Here is a 25636-nt window from a genome sequence, read left to right as displayed (position 1 = left end):
ACTGGGTGCCAACTTCACATGGCGCCGGCCTGCACACCGTACCAACACTGAGACAAAAACAATTAAATAGGTACACAAGGTCAAACCGTCTCAAGTGACAGCGTGTACAGTAATAGTACAAATAGCAATAGAACGCAAATCCTTCATTTCCTACGCACAAACTAATATTTTAGATAACCATTCCAACACTGAATAATGACAATCAAGGGGAATGGTTTGTTTTCATGACAGACTTGACTGGACCACTGAGATTGAATACATAGAGGGATTCAACAGTGAACAGACATTCTATACAAAGTTATCCATGAGCCTAAAAATATAGTGACATGAGAAAATGTAAAAATGCTCCATAAAGATGTTTTAATTATTTACCCATACAAAGACAAATGCTTTGCGTTTTCTTCTTCTATGGTTTTTTCTTTCTTTCTTTTGAATGGACGTTTCCAAGTAGAAATCAGTTGGGTCAATAGAGAGCTGTGGACGGATATAAGGATTAGCTGGTTACACAAAAAGAGGTTATAAAGTGCTTAAGATAAAATGTTTATAAAACCACACAACGCTTAATTTTCACTAGTGGAAAGTTTCTTCTATCCACTTTGGATTGGTAAAAGTGACCAACTCCTCAAAAAAGATACACACACACACACACTACAGAGTTGAATGCTCCTTAAAAGTTAGCCCAGAAAGCTCCTGCGAACCCAGTGGTGTGTAATAAACATATGAAAACACTGGGCGGTGCCAAAAACGAGCGGCCCAGTCTCACGACTCGTATCTGACACACATGTGCAATCTGATATCCGATCCGATCCATCTTTCAGCCTCACAACCTCATCTCTTATCTCCTCACCGTGTTTCCCTGTTGCTCCGACATTCTTATCCCTTTCCAGTTTTTCCTCCTCTCCACCAAACCTGGCCACTCCTCATATGATCTCTTATGATTTAACACTCTGAACACAAACACTGCATATCTGAGACTGATCGATGAAGCCGTTATTACAGGCCTCTCTGTTCCTGCAAGAGGGGTAATAACTCAAAGGACGATTCATCAATTCAACAAAAAGATGGTTGTACATGGGCTATAATCCATGATAAATATCCACCAAAACAAGAGTTATATGATCTCATATTGTGGGGTTTGAGTAAATGGGGGCGCTTGATTCTTAAATGTTCTGAATTTTTGGAGAGTATTGTGGCGTTGGCAGAGAAAGCCACTCGACTCCCATCTGTGTCAGTGCCAGTATTCATCAGTGCTTCTGCAGGCTCTCCAGCAGGTCCTCGATTTTATCCATGTTGGAGGAGGCAGATATCGATGCCTGCAATGTATTCTGTAAGCTGCTCTGTAACTGTGTGGGTAGATTGGTCTGCATTGGGGTTGGTAGGCCTGTTTCTATGGCCGCCTGTAAACCGGACTGCAGAGCAGTTTGTGTGTTTGTCTGCATTGCGTTCTGTAGATTGGACTGCAAGGCGCTTCCCAAGCTGGACTGCATTTGTGCCTGAAGGGTGTTCTGTAAGCTGCCGTGTATGCTGGTCTGCATTGGGGGCCCAGTCTGGGCCATGGGCTGGTTCAGGAGAGGTTGCATGTGACTGGGGTTCTGGCTCTGGCTCTGGGCTGACAAGGCGGCTCCAGAGGAAGTCAGCAGTGGCGGTGAGTCTGAGGGAAACGAGAAGATGGAAATATTAGAAGGAGTCGGTAAACGATGATGGCACTGGAACATTCAGACATGTAGAGCTGCTGTATAGCTCGATGGGTTGAGCATGACACCAAGGCAAGTTTATTTGTATAGCACATTTCATACAAAGGCCATTTAAAGTGCTTTACGTAAAACAGATAAAAAGAAAAGAGCAGAGAGTGACTGACTAACATTGCCAGGGTTAGAGATTTAATTCCCACCACCCATGCTAAAAAAGTAGCACTCATGCACTCACTTTAAAGCAGCATGCAACACTCTCAACACGTTCCTATTTGCCATACTTCAGAGGCGAGGAAGAGCAAATCGTCTTACCGTTCTGGATGCCAAAAACAAACACTTTGGCCTGTCCCTGTGGCGCCACACTCGCGCTCACTGTTGTCTGGAACAGCTGCTCGGGGGGCTGCTGGCCAGGGCTGCCCACCGCCCCCACACCACTCTGCACCACAAAGATGGTCGTGCCAGCGGCTGCAGCCTGCCCGCTCAGCTCCTGTGTGCCCATAGTACTCTGCAGGCTAGATAGAGAGGTCTGTGGCAGGAACAGCTTCACGGGTTGACCGCTTGGGACACTGCTGGAGCTGGGGCCCACCTGCATTGGCTGCTGTTCCTGGAATAGGCTCGGCTGTCGGGGGTCACCGGACGCAGAGGCGCCGCCGGAGGAACTCTGGTCCTGGAAGGACATGGGCTCTGCTGGGTCTGGCTGAGGGATCCCAACCCCGACCCTGATGCTTCCCATAGAAGAAGGGCCTTGGCTTTGAGTGCTGAAGAGGAGTGCTGGGGGAAGAGCCTGGGGGCTAAGGTCCGTGGTACAGAGGAGCAGACTGCTCTGCTCTGGCTGAGAGAGCTGGCTCTGGGGGAGAGGGTTAGCCTGCGAGTGGCTGGGGATGCTTTGGAACAAGGAGCTCTGCTGGCCCATTGGAAGCTGTTGTGCCTGTTGTTGTTGGTTCTGCTGTGGAGACTGTTGCTGCTCCATGGGGGTGCTCTGCTGCTGCATTTGGGAAAGCTGGGCTTGGCCTTGGTTCTGAAACATAGAAACAGACTGAGGCTCACTGGCAGACGTTTCCATGGATGAGAGGAACGCCAGCTGCTGCTGCTGTTGCTGAGGCTGAGGGTTTGGGACAGTCAATGTATTCAGAACAGTCAATGTATTCTGAAGCAGGGCAGCCTGGACCTGCTGTTGAGAGCCTTGGGTGTCTGCAAGAGGTCTGGGGGACTGGAAGAGCTGTTGTGGGGGAGAGGTGTGGGATGGAGGCTGTGGTGGGAAGCTGGTCTGGATGGTGAGCAGCTCCCCAGCCTGCTGCAGCAGGGAGACAGGCTGCTGTGCCTGGGGAGCGTTGTGGATCTGGGGCTGGAGCAGCTCAGCCTGGAGCTGCTGTTGGAGGTCCTCCAAGACTTGCTGCTGCTCTTGCAAGTCTTGCAACTGTTGTTGCTGTTGTAGGTTGCTCAATGCTTGATTTTGTTGTTGTTGCTGTTGCAGCTGATGTTGTTGTAAGTTGCTAAGCATTTGATTTTGTTGTTGCTGATCCTGAAGTTGGATGTTGTTGAGGACTTGCTGCTGCTGATTTTGTTGCAATTGCTGTTGTTGTAACTGTTGTTGTTGCTGCTGTTGTAGGTTCTCCATGATGTGCTGCTGTTGCTGCTGCAGTTGCTGCTGGTCCTGTGGCTGTAGCAGAAGTTGTTGTTGGATCTGCATGTTGCTAAGAACCTGCTGCTGTTGCTGCTGTAGATGTTGCTGCTGTTGTTGATGTTGTAGGTTGTCAAGGATTTGTTGTTGTTGCTGCAGTTGTTGATGCTGCTGAAACTGTTGCTGTATTTGCTGCTGTTGCTGCTGCTGTTGTTGTATCTGCTGTTGTTGCATTTGCTGCTGTTGCTGTATCTGTAGCTGCTGTTGTGTAGTTAATGAGTTCTCTGTGGTTCCCAGTCTCAGGCTGTTCATGTTTTCCTGGACGTGTTGCTGCAGGGATTCTGCAGAGGGTGTGGGGTTGTAGAGCACAGAGTTCAGCTGCTGTTGAGCCACAGCTGCCTCCAAGACCTGCTGGAGTGTGGTGCTGTGGTGCTGCAGCTCCCTCTCCAGCTCCCTCTCCAACTGGGCCACCCCTTCCTGGGATAACAGGGGAACTTGGGACTGTTGTGACTGGGGTTGGGAGGGGGCTGCCATCTGGGGCATGGCCACAACCACAAGCCCACCACCACTACTGGAACTCTCTGGAGAAAGACTCTCCTGGGGGTCTCTAAGGAATTGTTGAGGGACTTCTGGAGGTATAGGAGGGATGGTGGTGTCCCCTGATACAGGGAAGGAGGTTGTGGGGGCAATGTCTTGCTTTTGTATGGTGCTGAGGGGCTCTAGGGCAGGGAAGACAGGGTGAGCCTGGGGAAGCTCCACATCCTCGGGTTGTAGAGGTATGGGGCTCGGAAAGGACTCTCCACCTGGGTGAGGACTAGAGTTAAGGTCCAGGGTCTGTTGCACTGAGACTAGAGGGTCTGGGGATGGCTGAGGAAAAAGAACAAGAAAAATTCCATAGATTGAAATACCGAAGTAGATTTTTACTTACTCATTTATCTTATCGTTCTTGACATGAAAATAACAGTTTCCTACCTTGAAGACATCCGTGGGTGGTGGATTGATAGACACTTCCATTGGTGTGACCTCTTGCCGTTTAGATGGTTGACCAGAGGAATCGCATGGGTCAGATGTCATAGGTTTGATCTGGCCATCAAACATGCATGTCTTAACCAGGGATAGTCCCTCTGTCTTTATGGCCAGGCCGAGTGAGTTATCCACTGAGGGTGAGAATGGAAACACAGGACCAAAATAATTTTTGTGAGAGAATTATGCACCATACTTAGTCTATACTAGGGCTGCACAATTCATCAGGACCTGTGGGAACCCTGCCATCTATACCTCTTGAATGATAGAATAGGCCTCACATTGCAAACCTGATCACCTCTGCACTAAAGTGAGCAGGTATACCTGAGTCTGGAGTGTAGGTGAAGGGCTGGGCATCATGTGATCTACCAGCATTAGTCATCACAAAGATCCCCACAGAGACAGGAGAGGTGACTGAGAGGTTCTGGAACGGAGGGACTGTCACTATCAAATGGTTCTGGAACAAAAAGAGCAGAGAGCTTAGGAGAGGAAACAGAAATCACATTTGATAGGAACATCTCATGGAGATCATGCTCATGGGAGGCAGAAAGGTTTGGTGTTCAACTGTTTATATAGTGCAAGGAGGAACAGTGGAGTGGACATTGTATGTACAGTGTCAATCAGTTACATTTACCTGATGGAATAGGTCCATGTCAATCGTTGCTTCAGCTTGCCAGGAGCTATCATCTAGCAATGACAGGGAAAACAAATATTTTCATTCCTCTATCCACCAGAACTTTACATGCAGAAAAGACATCCATAACTGGGATACCATAAGTGAGGAAAACACTGCCAAGCTGGCTACAGCACCTGAGATGTTCTCCTGGAAAATGACTTTGGTTCCTTTGAGGAAGTTCTTTCCTATGAGGAACACTTCCTCTCCTCCTCTCACTGAGCAGCTGTGAAGGCTTTTCTTCAGGATCTCTGGCACCCCCGCTGGTTGAGCTGGAGAGAGACAGAAGAATCCGTGGAATAAAACGCTGCTGCGCAATAGGCCCTTTTCACGGTGGCCATTTTGTGTCTCGAAGACAGGATAAACACAGGTGTACCAAAGCATTAAGTAGGGTTTCCAACTTCCAGTCCATTTAGGTGTTCCAGTGCTGGGGCCCTAATTAGTGAGTCGGTTGCACCTGTGTTTATCCTGCCTTTTAGACACAAAATGGGAGCTGTGAAAAGGGTCTATAGTGCGAAGTGAAGGAAGGGCAATGTCCCATGTGCCTGCCAACCGCTAAGCCCTGCCAACGCACAGCATCGCCCTCCAGTCAAACACAAAACAAGTTTGACAAATACGTGTCTCTAGAGTACATACCAAATTTCATGAAATTCAATCGACCGTATTGATAGACAAACATTTGCCTTTGTGACAAAATACACTATTGGTTGAATTGTGAACACCTAACGAGGACCCTAACTTAAGCAAGGCAAGAGAACATTTCTATAAATTGTATATTTCTTCCAAATCAGCATATACCGTAATACTATCATAACTGGATCATTAGCGCCATTTGTCCTACTTATGGTGCACTGCTGTATGCCTGCTCTATTGAGAGGAAAATTATATTTTCAGTGGCCTTGTTCCATTCCCCCTCCCACCTGCACTGACACACAAGTACAAAAGGAACACTTGTTCCTGTTTAAAAAAATATATAAGCAGAAAGCCTATCTGGAAGAAGAGAAGAAGTGAAGGGGACGGGGACGTACTAAATTGGGATAAAATCCAGTCCCATGCACAAGGTCTCATGCTAATTGGACAAGCTGTCATTGATTTATTACCAATTTTGTGATAGGCCACACGCTCACTCATAACAGCTGGTTTTGATCATTTGGTGTGTGTGTGTGTGTGTGGTCTTTTAAGTCTACCTAAGGCCCAACTAAGCAGTCTGGCTTTTGTTTATGATTGACTACTTTAAAATTGAATGGTTGATAAGATATATGGCACACTGCATATCATGAGCTACTCACTGCAGAGGATGGCTGATGATGGGGTCTGTAGAGTGAGGACTGAGCCGTCTGCTTGGGGGATGCTGACCCTGAAGGCCAGTCTGGCCCGGGTGCTCTTCTTCTTGGAGCCGGCCACACCGATGCGGGCCTCCACGTCCGCATTACGCAGCTTCAATATTCCCACGCAATCCACGCTGTAGAAACACAAGAGGTCAAAGGTGACATCTATAACAGAGCACAACTACTCCTCTCACATCAACAGTCAGTCACATGAACATAACTACCAACACCCCCCAAAAAAAAAAAAAAAAGATGGCCCCTTACGCGAGTGTCATGTCATTGCTGGGCTCCAGTGGGATCTCGATAACGGTGGTGCCCTCTATGTCTACTTCCTTGCAGGCTGTGGTGTTGCGTCCCGTCACTCTGCATGCCTGATAGAAACCATGAGGCTTTACTCGGCCTGCATCGCTGGCTACAAACACCTGCAGCACAACCGGCTCACTCACACCCTCCAACTGGGGACAAAAACACAGTTCATCTTGTGTGAAATACTTTTCTAGACAAGTAGTACAAAACATGACACTGTTAAAGAGGACATTTGTTCAAACGTTGCAGCGTGTGTACAGTGTGTCTTTGTCGAACCTTGACGGTGGGGAAGCCCTGCTGTGTGCGGTCTTTCACAGAGCCTCGGCTGCCCTCCGTCAGGTAGCGGGCTCTGTGATGGGGCTCTGGCTGGACCAGGATCTTTAGGTCCTTGCCATCGCTCCTCTGGGGGTACTGACCAGACAGCGGGCCGCCCTTCACCAGAGTGCCTGAGTCCAGAGAGCTGCACAGCAACACACATCACATGATGCCATTAATATGACTTCCACACATTCAATTACTCTCAAGCAAGAGGTTTTCAAAGTGGGAGGGGGGCCTCCCCAGCCAGGGGGGGGGGGGGGGGGGGGTTCCAAGCGGTTTCAGGAGAAGCTCAGTGAAGGCAAGTGAAAAAAATATGACATTAGTTATCAAAAGGAGATCACATAGAATAGCCTAAATGTGTGTGCATTTTTATGGGGGGGGGATTTGACTGTTTTTCCTCACTTTCCCAGACTCAGAAACAAATAAATGTCTTCAGACAAACCATTTTCTTATGTATTTGGTGTAGTCTGAATGTCAAACAGCAATATCAGGCTATCTTATGGCTCTTTTGTTTATTTATCCCATGTCTATGGGATAAATAACAATCATGATCCCATAGGCATCCAGGAATTGAACGGGAAGGGGGGGGGGGCACCTTTTTCCAAGCTTTGTCTGGGGGGAGGCCCACAGTCTCAGACTTTGAAACCCCCTGTTCTAATTGAAACAACATTAAATAACATTAAATGTATGCCAGCAGGGGGACAGAGGAGTGCTGAGTCAAAAGGCTGATAAGATGTGCTTTAGATAAGGGTCACCCCCACCTGGCTTTGGGGCTGGTCTTGTCTGTGCCCAGCTGGGACAGGACAAAGTGAGGGGCCTTGGCGCTATCGGCATCAAACACGTCCATGCTGTCCTCTGGAGGAGCAGGCTTGGGGCCGGGTCGCTGGCGAGGGGTGCGCTTCCTGGACTTGCGCGGCACCTCCGTGTTGTCGTTGTAGGAGCTGGAGCTGATCAAGCTGAAGTTGGAGGCGGAGTCGTCGGCCCACATGCTGCTGCTCTGCTCCGAGTCTGGACCTTGCGGGCCAGTAGGGGGCGCTTCCTCTTGGCAAGACATCTGACTGTCGTCAAGCAGGTCCTCTGGGGGTGGCGAGATGCTCAACACGGGCCTCCGCTTTGACGGGGTGTTCTGAGGCTGCTGCACTCCTCCTAACCCCGCTAACACTCCTGACCCTACGTCTCCTGCTGCAGCGTTTGCTGCTCCACTGTTGTTGCCTCTGCCCGGGGCAGGCAGAGCGCCCCCCTCCGCGCCGTGCATCTCTGAGGCAGCAGCTCCATCCCCTCCACCGGTGTGGAGATGTTGGGGAGCCTTGAGGTGGTCTGAGGCTGAGGTAGAGGGGCCCGTGGAGGGACCAGAGCACGGGACTCCCATGGCCAGGGAGGAAGAGGCAGAGGGGCTGGAGGTGGAAGAGGTGGCATCTGCAGTATATACACAAATAACAGAGTCAGTGCAGATGTTCTGCACAGAGCAGGCTAGCAGTCCCATTCAAGCAGCTGAATTTGTGCATGATTTGCCCTGATTTCACCCTCTTCCCAACTCTAATTTCAATGGACTTCTGGTATATGCCCTCACTGTGCATGCGAGAGCTCTCGAGCATTGGTCAAATATTGTGAAGTTAAAGTTGAGAAGGGTACTATATAGGCCCCACATTGCTTTGATTCCTACCATTCAAATCAAATGGGACAAAACTGGCATGCTTTGTTTACAAAAACAAAAGCAAGCTACAAATTGTTACATACACATTGCCAGAAAGAAACATAACAACATCTGGTCAAACTTTCTTGTATAGAGCCAAATTTGCAAGCTGGTAATGTGGCGCCCAAATTGAAATTTGCCAGGTTACAGTAGTTTGTGCAATGTGCATTCAGTAGTATACAATAGTTTGCGCATGCCAATTGGAAGATTTTGGTTGGGACTGAGCGTAGCCATGGAGACAGAATAAACAAGCCTCTGACCTATGGAGCAGTGAACTGCAGACCATTTTATATGCAGACACTCCCTGCCTCAGAGGGAACTTCCTGCAATAAAAACGAGACAGCCAATGAGCAACAAGAGAGCTGATGATTCAAGACTCAACTTCTGTCAATCAGTAAATTGGATGAGCTAACATACTGAAGGAAGGAGTAGCTTGTGAAGTCGATCATTTAGACACCTTGAAGCAAGTGTAGTTGTTAATGATGATCTGGAGGACATTACAGTTTGTCGTCATGCGTTTGATCAGCAGTGCTTAGGGCCAGCTGGGTCAGACAGACAGGATAGTCAAAAGCTAGCGTTAAACAAAAGCGCGCTCTCCAACTTGCCTGTTGTTGTTACCAGTTAGTTTGCTCTCTAGATGGAACTCGAGAGAAGAATCCTTCACGATGTCGACCGCCCTGAACCATGATCTAAGATCAGACCGAGTTCCTCCGTGTTCTTTGTTTCTTTTCTAAATGTTGCTTACCAATGGCTAGGGGCAACTTCTTTGCTTCAGAGGAAGACAGAACTTGCATATTTTTTTTATTATCTTGTCTGCTTCTTTCAAAGATGGAAGTATATTACTCAATCAGCTACAAAAGCTGAACCAGTTTCAAACCTCAAACACCTATCTGATGACCTAGAATGGCGTGTGGAAATGTGTCAGAGTGTGACAGGGTGTGAGCGAGATGTACATGTATCGCAGCACAGGGCACGTGCTCTTGTTAAAGCATTGACAAGCAAAACCTAAGAAGTAGAGGCTACATTGAGGCCTACACACAGATGTGATTAGAGGCTACATTGAGGCCTACACACAGATGTGCTTAGGGGATGCTTTTGCTTTGCTGAAATGAAGCAAGATGCATCATGTTCTGACAACAACAAATAATTCATATTTCCAAAATGCAATACCTAATACAATTTCACCCTATAGCATGGTAGATCATGTACAAGATGAGTGCTCATTTAGAAGACTCAAAAGGGATCCGCATCAGGCGACGGTGCTTATACAGTACATCGTTCAAATCTGATCTGACCGTGTCTTGTCGTGCCCTCATCATTCAATCAATACAGTCCTTTAGCTGAGGTATACTACCTCCGGTCAGAAATATTCACAGTCCCAGAATGCAACTGTAACTAGCGAAGGGTGAAGTTGCCCCTGGACATTGATGCCAGGCCGTATTATCACTGCCACCCCCTGTTGGTGTGAGGAATGGCCTGGCCAGGGGAAGCTGATCCCAGATCACGGTGTTAGCGCGGTGAGTGGGCAGCTCACCTGAGGCCAGGGCTGCAGAGGGGGGCGGCCCCGCCTCTCCCCCACTCTTTTGGCTCATGGTGGGCGGGTCTGTCTGGGCGGACGAGGGCTGGAGCTGGAGCTCTTTGGGGAGGAGGTCATATACCGACTCTGCCGTCCAGGGTGGGGAAGAAGCGGAGAACATCAATTAGGTTGAGAAATAACATAAATCACAACATTGTTGACACAGACACACACACACACACACACACACACACAATGCAATTGTGATAATATAAATAAGGTGTAAGCTTCTAACACCAATTTCAGCACAAATTTACATTTACCGTACATATAATTGTATGATGATATAAATACACAACTAAAAGCCATTCTTCACTGCAACACTTGGTAGACTTGATCCTGGATTGGACCCAGAAGCAAACCTGCGTCGCTCATCATCAAAATTAAACTCCCACATCTTTCTACAGGAAACGCAGCCACAGCACATGGCTATCTATCTAATGATGATTGAAAGCAGCCCCCGCACGGGGTCGAGTAAAATAAAACGCAAGGAGACATTCCTCGGACGGGAGCAGGATTCCCAGTAAACCGCAACCAAACACCAGACCAGAGCGTCACTAGCATCAACCACCACCGGTGTGGTAGATAAACACACCGTTAGAGAGTTGGGTTGCTAAGAGACAGGAGGGGCCTATCGACACCCTGACATGGATATTTCAGCTGTGCATCATCAGCAGCAGCACCCAGCAGCAGCATGCGTAGCGGTCATCTGATCCTCAGCTGTGACTGACTTAGCACAGCAGCATGCAGAACGCTGAGACTGACGGGCACATGAGCTCTCACTTTGACGTCAATCAGGCCGTTGAGGAAGAGACGACTCAGAGTCGCCACAGCAGCACAGCCCGCACAGCCCGCACAGCCCGCACGAAAACCACGCTGTGCACAAGTTCAAAGAGAACTGTTAGAGAAACTGAAAGTGAGTGACTGCAACTGAACGGAAGCAGCCGAAGCACCAAGCCAACGTCTATTTGCCTCTCTAGGGGTGATCTGTGTTCAACCAGGCCGACCAGAACGGGCTGTTTGCAAAACAATATAGAAGCAAGGCTAAACAAAAGATCTCTATCTATCAAGCCCATATCATAACCTTCATGTGGTCGTCTGGGAGGGAGAGAGCGACGTGTGAACGAGAAGAACCATGGGGACACCCTCCATCTCTAACCGTTGTGCTTTGTTTCACGGTGTGGAGAAAGTGAGTCTTTGTGCATCATGGATGGATTCGGGTTGACCGAGAACCCGACATGACCTCAGTACTACTGACCAAGTCACTCTCTCTGACCAGACACCCGGTCACACAGCACAGGCAGCAGCCACCTGCCACACATTTTCTACTCACTCACATTCTAACTCCCTCTCTAGTTTCTGCACACACACACACAGACACACACACACACACACAGACACACACTTCAACATGACATTCAATAATCTCTTAAGTCTCATCTACATCTAGTCTCATCTACATCCGGCGAATGCAGCTATACACAGTCTGTACGTTACACCCCCAGAACATGCACAAGGAAGTTGGGAAAAAAACTTTCAGACAGGAAAGAAGTTCGACGGAATCCGACCAATCACGACACGTGTGTCCAAAATGTGTGTCCAAAAATGCGGCATATTGGATTTTGATTGGACTAATGAGCGGAAGACCCGCCTTTCTGCGATTCTGATTGGACTAATGAGCGGAAAAGCCGCCTTTCTACTTCCCATTCCGGTTGGTGCATGATTCTCCCCCACGAAGTACAGACGGTATGGCGGAAGCATTTGAAAATTGCGGAAGCCAACTCGTCTGTTCTAAGAGACTAGACATTCAAGGACTTTCTTCAAGGCCCAATTCCTCAAATTCAAGGAGCCAACACAACACCACGGCATCGTTTGAGACATGGATCAAGGTTCATTACTGTTACAACACAGATCATTTTTATAATGACAACTAGCAGACGCTCACAGACAATTAAAAAGAGCGAGGCTTGAATGTTTGACCACTTCTCAACTGTGCTGCGTTAGTGATGGCAGAGCAGACTATGTGGTCTCTTGCCTTCTCTAACAGAGCACAGCTAAACAATATACTGTATTGTAATGTGTACTGTACATTGAGCGATAGAGACGGACTGATTTACAAGTTGAAGAGCTAAGTAAAGTAACTCATTTTGTTTTCGTTTGTCGAGAGCTGGAAGGGGAGGGAAATTTGACGGAGGCGGCTGTCTCGTAATTCTCTATGCAGGAAAACCCCTAAATTCAAGCATTTCCATTATGACCCGTGTCTATTTTCAAAAACTTTGAATGCCTTGATTTTCCACCCCTTCAAATTCACAAACGTTCAAGGAGCCGTGGGAACACTGCACACACACACACTGCTCCATCCTGCTCAGCATTGCCCGATTTGAATACCGGTAGATGGAAATTTGAGAATTCACACAACAGCTGAACCTCAAATTTGCATCAAGTCAAAGATGGGAATCACAAGAGCATGCATGTCAGCCATCAAGATATCCTCCAGTGGTAAAGTGATCTGTGGTTGTCCTGAGCACCCCCCCCAAGTTCACAAATGAATATTGGACACCGATAATATTCCTGAACTAGCTTCATGTGATAATAGAAGTCAGATGTCATTTTATTAAACGTAACCCACTAGCTGAACCCCCCCCCCCCCCCCCCCACCCCACTGACTTTAGCCTACACTTACAACAATTCAATGACCTCACCACATAGTTATGCACTGCTCACATTACACATGCCAAGTGGCAAGCCCACCGGTCCATTTTTATTCTCTGCAGCTGGCCCGGGTCTTTGATGGGGGATGACAGATGAATAGACGATTCACCGGGCAACGTTTTTGTTGCAAAATGAAAAAATATGCAAGCCAAGAATGTATCTCCGTGCCCAACAATGGCTGATTTGATTACACTCGTTGTTGGACACATATGATATGTTCAAGCCAGAGCACAGACAAAGAGCTACTCACTGCTCTCTCAAACCACAAAGAAGGCCATTTTTGGCTATTTACACCATCTCCGTTTCCCTTGAAAACTAACTTAGAATGGCAAACTGATTTTTAGTTGGTTTCTCCATGGGCGCGCTAAATGTAGATGAGATGATTAGAGGAGGAAAATGGTGTCAGAGTTTTAGCCCATTTGTCTACATCCAGTTTTCATTTCCCCAAGTATTTTTTGCAATGTGAATGCGCGCTGTACTGTATTCATCCTAGCTTGAAATTGACTGCTGTCTGAAGAGGGCCTGGATAAAAAGACATCCACATGACAAAGAGGTGCACTCAACCTATTTGCTTTCTATCACTACTCACCACAAAGCCCTATACAATACAGGAACCTAGCAATCCACACAGGTGACTGATCAGGTACCGAGACAACACTCCCATCATGGCTCAAACTAGACGGTGAAAGATGTACACTAGCATGCCCAGAGAGCAGATGTAACTTGGCCTGCTGTCCATTCTCTCACCTCTAGCCTGAGCCTGAAGATGAGGTGTCCCAGAGAGATGTTTGATAAGCACGTCTGCCACGACCCCACCCCCATACAAGCGCACAACCAATTACTGAGATATAAATAAACAGTCACCATGTGATACAGTGTGACCATATGGCAAGCTCAGCTGAGCATTCCAGGGTCACAGAACAATGCTTACTGCTGGCTCATGAGCACCCTACACACAGCAGCCAGGCAGATGTGGTACCAGCGGGGGACAGATGGCGGTAAAGGCTGAACTGACTCTGGACTGTGGTTGTGCATGCACATGCTATTGGTCAACCACTAGGAGCCAGCCAACACGAAATGAGGAAGTTGGGCAGCAGAGCAGAGGAGACCCAGTTCCTAAAATGCAACAGAAATGCTTGTGAATCAGGTTACTGCACCACTAAAGGACCAGCGCACGCACACACGACAACATGACACACAAAGCATACTCATGAATAAGCAATGGCATAATGTTAGTTCAGTGTTGAGTACCAGATTGAGAAATGATCTCTGCACATGGAGGTGAGGTGACACACACTGGTAAATATCGTGGAAAGTGATACTTCAGTATCCTCTTTAACTGACTAGGCAAGTAGTGGGATGTAGCAGAGACTGAAGAGGAAGGGCTGCTGCTGCTACTGCATGAGTGAGTGCCACCCACTAACCTCTGACCTTAAAAGAGTGTGTGTCCTGGGTTAACTGCTAGATGATGCAGCAACAATTCCCTAATGACAACAGAACAGTTAGTAGACACATGTCCAAAGCACATAAGTACAGTACCATGAATGAGGACTTCTTTAATACTTCCTTATTGGTGGGCCAGGTGGGATTACCCTTCACTGTGCCATGCTCCGAGCTATGAAGTATGATTAACTGCATTCTTTCTCTGAAACTAGAGAAATGTTAGGAAGATATTTCTGGACCCATTCCACCAATGAAGCAAAACAACGGCAGACTGTCACTTGAGAAAACCAGCTTAAATTAACGCTAAGGAAGATGAACAAAACAACACATACGACTTCGCTCTCTCTCGATAAAAACATGCACACCCACACCTCTGCAGAATCCCACGAGGGCAACATCAAACCAATGTAACGCTAGTGTGGTTGCTGGAGTAACCTCACGTAGTTGTAGATCTGGCTAGCTACTAAACTGTCTGTAGCACCAAACATAAGTTAGCCAGCACCTGGACAAAAGAATAAGGTCTCACTCAAATCTACTTGCATTACCACCTTGTTATAACGTACACACAGCTTGTCCACGCATGCGACAAGACCACCCACAGCTAGCATAAGCCAAATGTAGCTAGCTAACTAACTAACTAAGCTAGCTAACGTTACACTGTCAGGCAGTGGAAAGGAAAGCTAACTAGTGTTAGCTAGGTTAGCAGCTTAACGTGAGCTATCTTGACATTCACGTTCGTTCTGACTAAACCAGGACACAAGGTATTAGTGCCACCATCGTAACCCTTATTTAGCAAAACCTTACCTTTTGAGTATAGGGATTTAGGGGAATTAAGGTCGAGATCCGAGCTAAGGAGGGATATAAAATCAGAGGGCATCGCAACGCTTCATCGAGGGGAGGGGAAGCGGACACCCTCTTTAGATCAGAAACGAAGCCAGCTGCTCTTGGTTAGTAAATATTTGCGTTTTACATGCGGTATGTTGCTAAAATACAGAATATAACATCGAAGAAATCTTAAAAACAAAAGCCGAAATAACCGTTTATTAGCAGGGCTCACGTTTGGTCTTCGCTGAGAGGAGACACATTTGCTGCCTGCTATCGTTGTGGCGAACGCACACACTCTGCCCACTGCCCAGCAGCGTCGGCCCGCCCCTCTCCTAGACCCGCCCTCCCCCTTCTGCTGGCCTGGCGCATGCGTGCGTGGTATGGATTTACGAAGTGGAGTAAAAAAGAAAAAAGGGGTGGGGTGAGGGGGGGGAGCTTTTTTTTATACATCCATGGAGGGGAGGGGGAAGGGTCCAACCCGGAAACGAGGGGAAATATAATATATGTTTTAGGTTGCCTCAGGACCAGACTTGTACTGTTTAAGACAACATTTACAATACATGGCTCAGGGCAGGGTACAGGCAAATAAATGATTCATGAGTGATTTTGCAATGCCAATAATAGGCTAGAAGACTTGCACCATCATCAACAACAACAACAACTTGTATCCCATGTATAAAGTTTGATCTGAAAATGTTTACTGATATTTAACCTAGGACATTGTTATTAGCTGTTGGCATTGCAAAATCTGTTGCAACTCGCAATTTAAGGAATAGGAAGATAAATGGTGTTGTATTGTTTCAATTCAATACAACAATGGGGTTATAAAATGGGTCCTGATGATGTCTGAGTACCTTCAAATACACAAATAATTCATTCTAATTTACATGACATTAACCTTACCCCTGCTGCCCCAATCATATTTCACTACAGTCACTTTAATAATATATTGGACTGACACCTTTGATTTTTTGTTATTGTTCTTTCATTTTTGGAACATTAAAGGCAGGGACAGTCTAATGTTATTATTGATTGAGTTCATGTATTTGTGGAAGTGCAGGTCAGATTCACGACACTCCCATTCCAGATGATGATGATGATGTCATCGATGTAGTGTCCCCACCAGATGATGTCATGTAAATATTTATTTTTGGCTGGGTGCTGAATGTGTTCCTCCTCCCACAGGCCAAGGAAAAGAGGGCAGAACTATGCTTGTGTGGTTTGTACCATATTCAGTCAAGCATACACAGATAGTGCTTTTCTTGTCAGGTAGACACGATGAACGAGAACATTACCTTGAAACCAAATGATCCAAAGCTCGACAGCAAGATGGACTACGCCATAGTCTTCGGCTGCATCTGCCTCTCAATGCTGTGTCACTGTGGACTCTGATACGCCGCCACAGCCTCACATCTCCCAGTGCCGTCTTCATGATCAACCTGGCCCTTTCAGACCTGCTGCTGGTGATCTCCCTGCCCATGAGGGTCTACTTTTACGCCACAGGCAGCTGGCCCTTTGGCATGACGGCATGTGTCTGGATCATTATGTTCTTCCACAACAACATCCGCTCCAGCTCCATCTTCATCACCTTCATCAGTGTGGACCGGCTGCTGGCAGTGGTTTACCCGCTGAGATCACAGCATGTGAGATCCATCTCCAATGCCTGGAAAGCCTCTGTCTTTGTTTGGATCTTTGTGTTGGTAGTGAATGTCCCAGAGAGCATTAACTTTTCAAGAAGTTTATCCAATTGCAGTGCATCTACCTGTTTTAACTTTGCTAAATGTCACGACAAACCAGAGAAGTCTTATTTTCAGTGTGCTTTAGTGTTCACCATGCTGGCAGTCAATGTTGTGTCCACTGCTATGGTGTCCTGGACTCTCCGCAGGCATCTCAGTGACTCTGCAAGGGTCAACAACAAGATGAATGTCATGCTGATTTTTGCCATGAACTTGATCATGTTTATCACCTGTTTCTTTCCTATGTCATTGGCCCTTGTGCTTAGTAACGAAAAATATATAATCATGCCAACCATATGTCTTGCTAGTATGAACTGCTGTTTAGATCCACTGTTATATTACTTTTCTTTGGATGCCTTCTGGAAGAAAAAAGAGGATGTGGAACTGGCAAGAGAGTGGGTGAAGACAAGGACATGACTTAGGATAAGATGGCATGTCACAACTGTCATTGTGATGTTCCATTTGATAAGCAAATATATTCTTTATGTGTGTGTAAACCATACAAAATTACTCAACTTGAATAAAATTCAAGTGCATTGTGAACCCACTGTATTCAAGATTCAAGATTCAAGATTTTTATTGTCACTCCGTAGTACAAGTATCACGTGTGAAATTCTTGTGCTGTGGACTCCGTTTACAACATAGTACAAATATAACAGGGCATATGAGTGCAAAAACAACAAGAGACACAACAAGCAATAAGGCAGTATAGTGATAAGACAAGTCAGAGACAGTGGCATATTCACTGCACATAGGTGCACATGTCATGTGCATACTTTAGATGTGCTTAAACATTTTAAAATCGACGTATTTGACGTACAGGTGCAAATAGCATATACCTAATTAAACATACAATTAAACATTAGACATACATAATGGTAGCAGCTACAGTACGGTACAGTACAGCTACTACACTATTTGTGTATGTTAAGGAGTCTCGTGGCCTGCGGGAAGAAACTGTCCCTCAAGCGATTTGTGTGTGCTTTTGGGACCCTGTATCTCCTCCCTGAGTGTAACAGGGAGAACAGGCTGTTGTGGGCATGGTTTGTGTCTTTGATGATCTTCAGGGACCTCCTGAGGCACCGCTGGTTATACAGTTCCTGCAGTTCTGGCAGCTATGAGGTTCAAGATTAGGCTATATTATCTGGATTCATATGCTAACTTCAAAAACATTTAAAGATGCCAGTTTTGGATTCAAAGCAATGCTCAACAATGTATCAATTAACAAGTCTGTCTACTTTTCATATGTTCATGCTGTTTAACTGTTTTTAAGTGCTGTAAGTCTAAGTTTCCATAACATTTGGCACCATGACAAAGTGTGGTCATATCTACAGTCTGTACCGGTATTGCAAAGCAGAGACTTGCAAAGCAGACATTTGAGTGAAAAGTGCTTTTGGTTTACACAGGAACACATTTAGTGAAACTTGTGTTCACTTTATTGCCAAAACAAACAGCAGGAAGCATGGTGATGCAGCTTTCTCCAAATGTACAGAGGATTTGGAACATGCTCCCACTATCAGACAAGCAACCTCTGTTGAAAGTTTTAAGAAGCAGCTCAAAACCTATTTTTATGGCCTTGCTTTTAATTGTTTGTAATTAATTTACCCATATTCAATAATTATTCTAATTTATATTGTTGTAATGTCTTTTTTATGCTGTAGTTCTATTTGTTCTTGTTTTAATGTTTTTGAATGTAAAGCACTTTTATACATGAAAGGTGCTATACAAATAAAGTGTATTATGATTATTATTATGATTATTATCATCATACTTGCTGCTAAATGTTCTGCCTGCAGCTCATTGCTGCCTGAGGAAGAGTATACTGACTTGAAACACCATGGATCAAGTCAATGATAATGTTTCATAGCTTTTTACAATAAGCTTGCTTGAATATTTTCTTACTTTCTGCATTACAACTGGTTTCTTTCCTCCCAGTATTTTGCTCAATTTTATTCACGTTTCTTTTTATTACTTTCCTGTTGTCATTTTCCTTCTTTCCCCCATCCCTGCATTTTGAAATTTATAAACATTTTGCCTTAATAATGCCGCAGGAATGAATCCTGAACCCCAGAAGTTAGCTTCGCCAAAACAAAAGTTTATGAAACTGACCTTTGTGTTTTGCATCTTCGTGTTCATTTGTGAAGATTATCTTGAACACAAAAGTCTGTTTTATAAACTTATGTTAATCAGATCTTACTTGAACTGACCAGCTATGGGGATCAGACTGATGCTTTCTTGCATTCCTGTATTACCGGTAATTTGTGTTTGGTTTATGCTTCTGTCATACAAACACTTTTGTAAGTGTCAGCTGTGTCTATGTGAATGTGCTGCTTTGTTTTGGTGAATCAAAGTAAACACACACACACACACACACACACACACACACACACACACACACACACACACACACACACACACACACACACACACACACACACACACACACACACAGAGGTTTGTCATTTCAGCCACAGCTGAAGGCTGGGGACTCAAACAGCAGCCAGCAGCACGGGGTAGGTGTGTTCCTTCATAGAGTCATCATGAATATATGAGTCAGTAAAAAAAAAATTGGAACAAAATCATCTTTCTTAGAGGACTGGAGCTGTGGACCCCTGCCGGCCTGGGTCAATACAGAATTGCAAGAAGTGAAATTGAATGATAAGGACTGAATTTGAATTGGGACAGCAAGTTTCCGGACTTATGAATCCGCATTCTATTGGAGTTCAGTTTCAAACTAATACATTGCATTTCAAATGATGCAGGTGTTGAGTTCTCCAATGAAATCATTCATCTCTTGCTGTTTCAACTGATAGGCTGTGTTTTGCGTGTCAGTCACTGCTGTCGGTTGATTTGTGTGTGTGGTCTGAAAATAAAGATATTACAAAAGAGTGGACTACAGCTTTTAATCAACCAATCAAACCTACAGTATATGGCTGCACTAATTGTTCAAGGGTTCAACAGCTAAACCCACATGCACTTAAGACATACAGGTACACAGTGTAGACAGCAATTATTGGAGGAAGGGAGGAAGAAAGAAAAACAAAGAGATTGAAGCCTGTCATTCTGATTAGAGCTGCAGAGGATAGTGCTGTGTATACACTTATACAAATACACATCCAAAAAAGAGTACAATTGACATAATTTATTCACATGCATTTAAATGCATTTTAAACACAGGAAGTGTGTAATTTAGTCAGCTTGACAGAGCCTTTATTTTGAAAGGAAAAAGCAATAAGAGATCTCATTTACAATATACAATATGAGGAATCAGCGTGATACACTGTGAGAACATGGGGATGGGGACACACCCTCAACACTCACAGCGTCCCAGGCGGGAATCGAACCCAGGACCTTCTTGCTGTGAGGCAACACTGCACCACCGTTCCCCCTTACTTTTCCCTTTTATCAGAACTAGAAATATTGCGCGCTCATTTCTGGCATGTCTGACAATATTGATGTTCACTGTACAACTGAAATGTAGGATAATATACGGTAAGATACAAACAAAGATAGAAAGATAACAATTTTCAAATAATATTCCCTCATTTGTTTCATCTCATTTTGAGACACTAATAATTTGCATTTTACCATTCATTTAGAAGAGAATTGTGTATGACAATCACTCAATTTATGGTATTGATATGTTTCTACTGAAGACAATGATAATATTGAATTATTGTCCAGTCTAATATTAAATGACCTCTGATGTGTGGTATCTCATGTGTCTTCAAGTTTCCTTTAAGACCAAAACCTTTACCACAGACTGAACAATTAAATATTTGTTATCCTGTGGACTCTCATGTGACTCTTCAAGTTTGAATTTTGTCCAAAACCTTTACCACAGAATGAGCAATTAAATGGTTTCTCGCCCGTGTGGACTATCATGTGTGTCTTCAAGTGTACATTTTGACTAAAACGTTTACCACAGATTGAGCAATTAAAGGGTTTCTCACCTGTGTGGACTCTCAAGTGTCTCTTCAAGTCCTTTTCATTCACAAAAACTTTACCACAGACTGGGCAAATAAACGTGTTCTCTCCTGTGTGGTATCTCATGTGTGTCTTCAAGTTTGCTTTAAGACCAAAATCTTTACCACAGACTGAGCAATTAAATGTTTTTTCTCCTGTGTGGACTAACCTGTGTATTTTCAAGCTATCCCTATGACTAAAACTTTTACCACAAACTGAGCAAATAAATGGTTTCTCTCCTGTGTGGACTATCCCATGTGCTTTCAAGCTTTCCTTTTGACTAAAACTTTTCCCACAGACTGAGCAATTAAATGGTTTCTCGCCTGTGTGGATTCTCATGTGTACCGTCAAGTATGCTTGACGACCAAAACTGTGACCACAAACTGAGCAAATAAAGGGGTTCTCTCCTGTGTGAACTTGCATGTGTCTATGAAAGTCTCCATTACGACCAAATATTTTACCACAAACTGAGCAAATAAAGCGTTTTTTCTCTTCAGTCTCAGCTTCAGAAGAGTCCGAAGTCTTGCCATCACTAGATGGTTGTAAATCACTTTCTGGATCCAAGTTCCTGGCTGGTTCTGACACTCCACAGTCCTCTCCATCAGCTTCTGTTTTCATCTGTTCACTTGAGCTGCTGGCTAGAGGCACTGCCTCTCCATTCTCATCAGTATGATGATGAAGCTGTGAGGACTGAGGTTTCTCTTCATCTTCACTTTCCACATGAGCAACAGTGGATGGGAAATTTGTGATATCAGCCTCCTCCAGCCCTTGAAGCTGCTCTCCCTCCTGACTGATCCAGAGTTCCTCCTGATCCTCTTTAATGTATGGGGGCTCTGGGTCCTCCTGAAGCTGCTCTCCCTCCTGACTGATCCAGAATTCCTCCTGTTCCTCTTTAATGTGTTGGGGCTCTGAGTCCTCCTGAAACTGCTCTCCCTCCTGACTGATCCAGAGTTCCTCCTGTTCCTCTATACTGTATGGGGGCTCTGGGTCCTCCTGGTCCAGACTAGGGCTCCATACCTGCTGCTTAGGGGGAACCTCTTCTTTAATGACCAACAGTTGCTGCAGGTCTGCACTGTGTAAGCGCACTTGAGGTTTTAAAACAGCGTCCAGCAGCTTTCCATGTCGGCGACGGTCGATCTGCACTTTTGAACAAGAAGCTTCCTCCTCGTACTCTGCTATCGTTCTTTCAAACAGCACAAATATCTCTTCAATAGCCGTACGTAGTCGGTGGTTCACCAACACTTTCAGGTTTTGGATTTTAGACATTGTCATACAGCGACAGGACGTTTTCCTCCTGAATGTTTTATTGAGAAACGTTGTCCTTCAAAGCTCCGATAGCTTCAATATAGCTTCACAGCTAACCATTTATCTGAGCACATAAGAGAGAGCAGCTCCTTCTCAAGCTAAACGGATCCTCGGCTCCAATTTATATATTCGTGATAATATCATCCACAAATACAGTCTTCTGTTGGTCAGTTACAGCTGTAAAATATACTAATGCAAGAAAAAAATCGGTCAGTAAAGTAGGCCTCCGCTCAAGAACATTTGTTTACACTGGCGGCCGCCATCTTGCGCGACATGACAAAACTCTATTTCCCAGACTGCATTTCGGTTTCGTCACCCTGTTGTTGCGGAAGTGCAGGGGAATTGCTGTGACAGCTGTATCCATCCATTGAATAGAGATTATCCGGCTGGCACAGCGCAGTCGTTAAGGTGAAAAAAGCGAGTTATGTCGGCTCTGAAGTACGCAGGTATGGACGATACCGATAGTGAGGATGAGCTGCCTCCCGGGTGGGAAGAGAGGTCTACGAAAGATGGATGGGTCTACTTTGCAAAGTAAGTGAGGTCTCGACTAGGCTAACAATACAATACTGAGGTAGCTGTCTGTAACATATCTGCATTTAAGGGCTGAATTGAGCGTAAATTGCTAAGTTCCCTAGCTCAGGCTGCAAAGAGTGAGTGTGCTGTGCTATGAAGATATATGTCTGCTGCACCTGCCCTGAGTTGTATAGCTAAGCTAACGCTACTATCTAACTAGCCAGTTTGTAACATTAATGGCATGTCAGAAGCTTTACATTGAATGGTAACGCTAAATGGTAGACTGAATTAAAAAACCTGCTCTCTCACCCCTGTACTTTTACTACTCTGGAGACTGAGTCCTGATAGATAGGAAGGACATTCTGTTGTACAGCAGCTTCCATTTGTACATACAAATAAAGTACAGATAAAAGCATGGTAAAAGACTAAAAAAGGAGGCAATAAAAAAGGTAAACAAGATAAAAAAAGATAAGAGAGAGACCAGTCCTGGCAGGGACAGGGTAGGAGAGATGAAAAAAAAGTGCCTGTGCAGTCCACGTGTGTATACACATACATTCAGTTCAAGCATACATGCATACCAAAACGTGCATACAGAAAGTTCCTGCAGTCTGTGTGTGTAGACACATTTACTTACATACATACATACATACATACATACATACATACATACATACAAATATACACACATGACTCGGTGTTGTATTGAAAGTCCAAAGTGTAGATTGGGAACAGGACAGGAGTGAGAACGGTCCCCTGTGGGGCCCCCGTACTACTCACCACCGTCTCTGAGACAGTCTCTCCCCAGACTCAAATATTATGTTGAATCGCTACATAAGTGAGTCTGTGCCAGTTAACAGCCACTGCTGGTTTTGAAGGCGGGTTGAAATTGAATGAGTGACAGGTCGTAGCACCGATGAGAGAGCGGTTCAAAAAATGGGCTGCGCCCCCCGTGTTGTCTGATCGCAAAGTCGCTACTGATTGGAGAGGACTGAAGCCATCACTGGCATATGACTGGCCAAGTGAACGGTTCCCTCCCATAACCAGCCCTCTGAGGGAAAGTGTCCCAGACCCAGAGAGAGATCTGCAGCATGCAGTAACGTAGTGTATCAGCGTAAGAACTCTCATGGGTCTGGCGTTGAGACTACCGAGACACAGTCCAGCAGGCTTACTTTTACTGTGGTCTTCTGGTTAGGTAGTCAGTACTCCAGATTACCAGGGGGGCGTCTAACTGCAGCTCTTCCAGCTTGTCTCTCAGCAGGCAGGGCTGGATGATGTTAAATGCGCTGGAGAAGTTGAAGTAAATAATCCTCACTCACAGCATGAACACCACATCACTGGCAGGACAGTGTGCTACTGTTGTCTAAGCTGATGGCAGTAACTTGGGTTGAAAGCATATGATTCCCTAACCCTCAGGCTCTTCTATGTTGTGTGTCAACACTACACTAATGAAGAGCCCTCCGTTGGCCTCGCCAAAATTATTTTGGAAATCTGTGTCGGGCATTAAACTCATCTTATTTCTGCACTTTGAAGTCATGAGTAGGGTTGCATGGGGCAACCTTATTATATGTGAAGCCTAGTTGCTCCAGAAAATGAGCGGTTATTCTTTTAAAAGACAAAGTTTGATGAGAATCGGCTAGTTTTCTGGGACCCGAGTCCAGAGGCATGCGCACTGGCATCATTTCATCTTCTACAGACATTTTACAATGCATTTTAGCCAATGGAGGGCTCTTCATTAGTGTAGTGTTGACACGCAACATAGAATAGCCTGAGGGTTAATGATTCCCATATTGTTTGAGTTGATCATGCTAATTTCTCTTCCTTCCTCTCTTTGATTTTCACAGCCATGACGAGATGAAGACGCAGTGGGAACACCCCAAGACAGGGAAGAAGAAACGTTGTGCTGGAGGTTTGCTTCATTCGGTTTCTTAAATTTCCACCTGCTCCAGAAGAAAATGATTACTCTATTACTCCAGGCAGAGGTTCTTTAAACCGGACGGACAAATTCTTTATTCTTTATTCTGTCACAAACACCATGGCATGCGCACACGTGCACAGCGGCCAGTACAGACACACAGACATGCTTTTTGGAGGCACCGTGAAGTTTGTCCTCCGCAATTGACCCATCCTGGCTCATCCTCCTCCATGGTGAGGCCAGGAGCGGTGGGCAGCTGCAGTGAAGCGACTGGGGACCAACTTCTTCCAAACACCACTGGTCAGACGACGATTTCTGCATGTTTTTTTTAGTGGGGGGTTATACCGTATATGGAGGAACCCCAGGGGAGCACGGGGAGAACATGCAAACTCCACACAGAAAGGCCCTTTTGATGAGATAGCCCAACTGGGCAGTAGGCACTGAAGACATGGGGGACACACCCTCAAAAAACAGGGAATTATTTTCATTATCAATGAATCTGTCCATTATTATCGTTTGGTCTATAACATGTCACCAAATAGTGAAAATGATGATAATCTTTCCCCCAAAGCCCAAAATGACATCCTCAAATGTTTTATTTTGTCCTGACCAACAGTCCACAACCCAAAGATAATCTGTCATAGAAGACTAAATACATCAGAAAGCCGGAACAAGAGATTTTTTTTTAAATTATAGTCTCTGTCTCTGTCTCTGTCTCTATCTCCCTCTCCCTCTCAAGTCAAGTCAAGTCAAGTTTATTTGTATAGCACATTTCATACACATTTCATTCAAAGTGCTTCACATAAAATGGTTGACAGGAAAATAAAATAAAAGAAGACAATAAAATGGACATTTAAAAGCATCACAACAAAACTTAAAAAAAAGTATAAAAAGTGCATTAAGCAACAGGCGCAGCAGTTGCAAAAAGAGCAAAAAACTTAGAGGACTCATTGGGTTTGCATAGTAGCTGTCAGCAGTTAAAAGCGACGGTAAAC

At 45.3% G+C, this 25636-nt stretch overlaps 3 protein-coding genes across 3 annotated transcripts in view; 2 read left to right on the top strand and 1 right to left on the bottom strand.

The window, feature by feature from the left end:
• Positions 1 to 1242: 1242 nt before the first annotated feature.
• Positions 1243 to 15467, bottom strand: LOC310793144 (nuclear factor of activated T-cells 5-like). Its single transcript, XM_083654904.1, has 12 exons — positions 15189 to 15467; positions 10188 to 10316; positions 7722 to 8376; positions 6919 to 7102; positions 6601 to 6791; positions 6298 to 6470; positions 5146 to 5280; positions 4970 to 5022; positions 4660 to 4792; positions 4285 to 4469; positions 2004 to 4179; positions 1243 to 1651 (listed from the first exon to the last, which is right to left on the bottom strand). The coding sequence occupies exons 1-12, from the start codon at positions 15259 to 15261 to the stop codon at positions 1245 to 1247; spliced, it is 4494 nt and encodes a 1497-aa protein (XP_083511030.1). The 5' UTR covers positions 15262 to 15467; the 3' UTR covers positions 1243 to 1244.
• Positions 15468 to 15769: 302 nt separating this feature from the next.
• Positions 15770 to 17362, top strand: LOC310792960 (lysophosphatidic acid receptor 4-like; the record flags this gene model as incomplete). Its single annotated transcript, XM_083654722.1, has 2 exons — positions 15770 to 15784; positions 16535 to 17362. 2 exons carry the CDS (start codon positions 15770 to 15772, stop codon positions 17360 to 17362), a joined length of 843 nt encoding a protein of 280 aa, XP_083510848.1.
• A 5255-nt stretch (positions 17363 to 22617) lies between these two features.
• wwox (WW domain containing oxidoreductase) overlaps positions 22618 to 25636 on the top strand; it is a 218741-nt gene continuing 215722 nt past the window's right edge. The window contains exons 1-2 of the mRNA XM_083655179.1: positions 22618 to 22747; positions 24571 to 24635. Coding sequence (XP_083511305.1) covers positions 22641 to 22747; positions 24571 to 24635 — 172 coding nt within the window. The 5' untranslated portion in view covers positions 22618 to 22640. The remainder of the gene's footprint in view (positions 22748 to 24570; positions 24636 to 25636) is intronic.

The sequence above is a fragment of the Poromitra crassiceps genome, assembly GCF_964638095.1.
Source record: "Poromitra crassiceps genome assembly, chromosome: 18".
NCBI lineage: Eukaryota > Metazoa > Chordata > Actinopteri > Beryciformes > Melamphaidae > Poromitra > Poromitra crassiceps.
The sequence above is the reverse complement of the archived record's forward strand: the minus strand, read 5'-3'. Positions and strand labels throughout refer to the sequence as shown.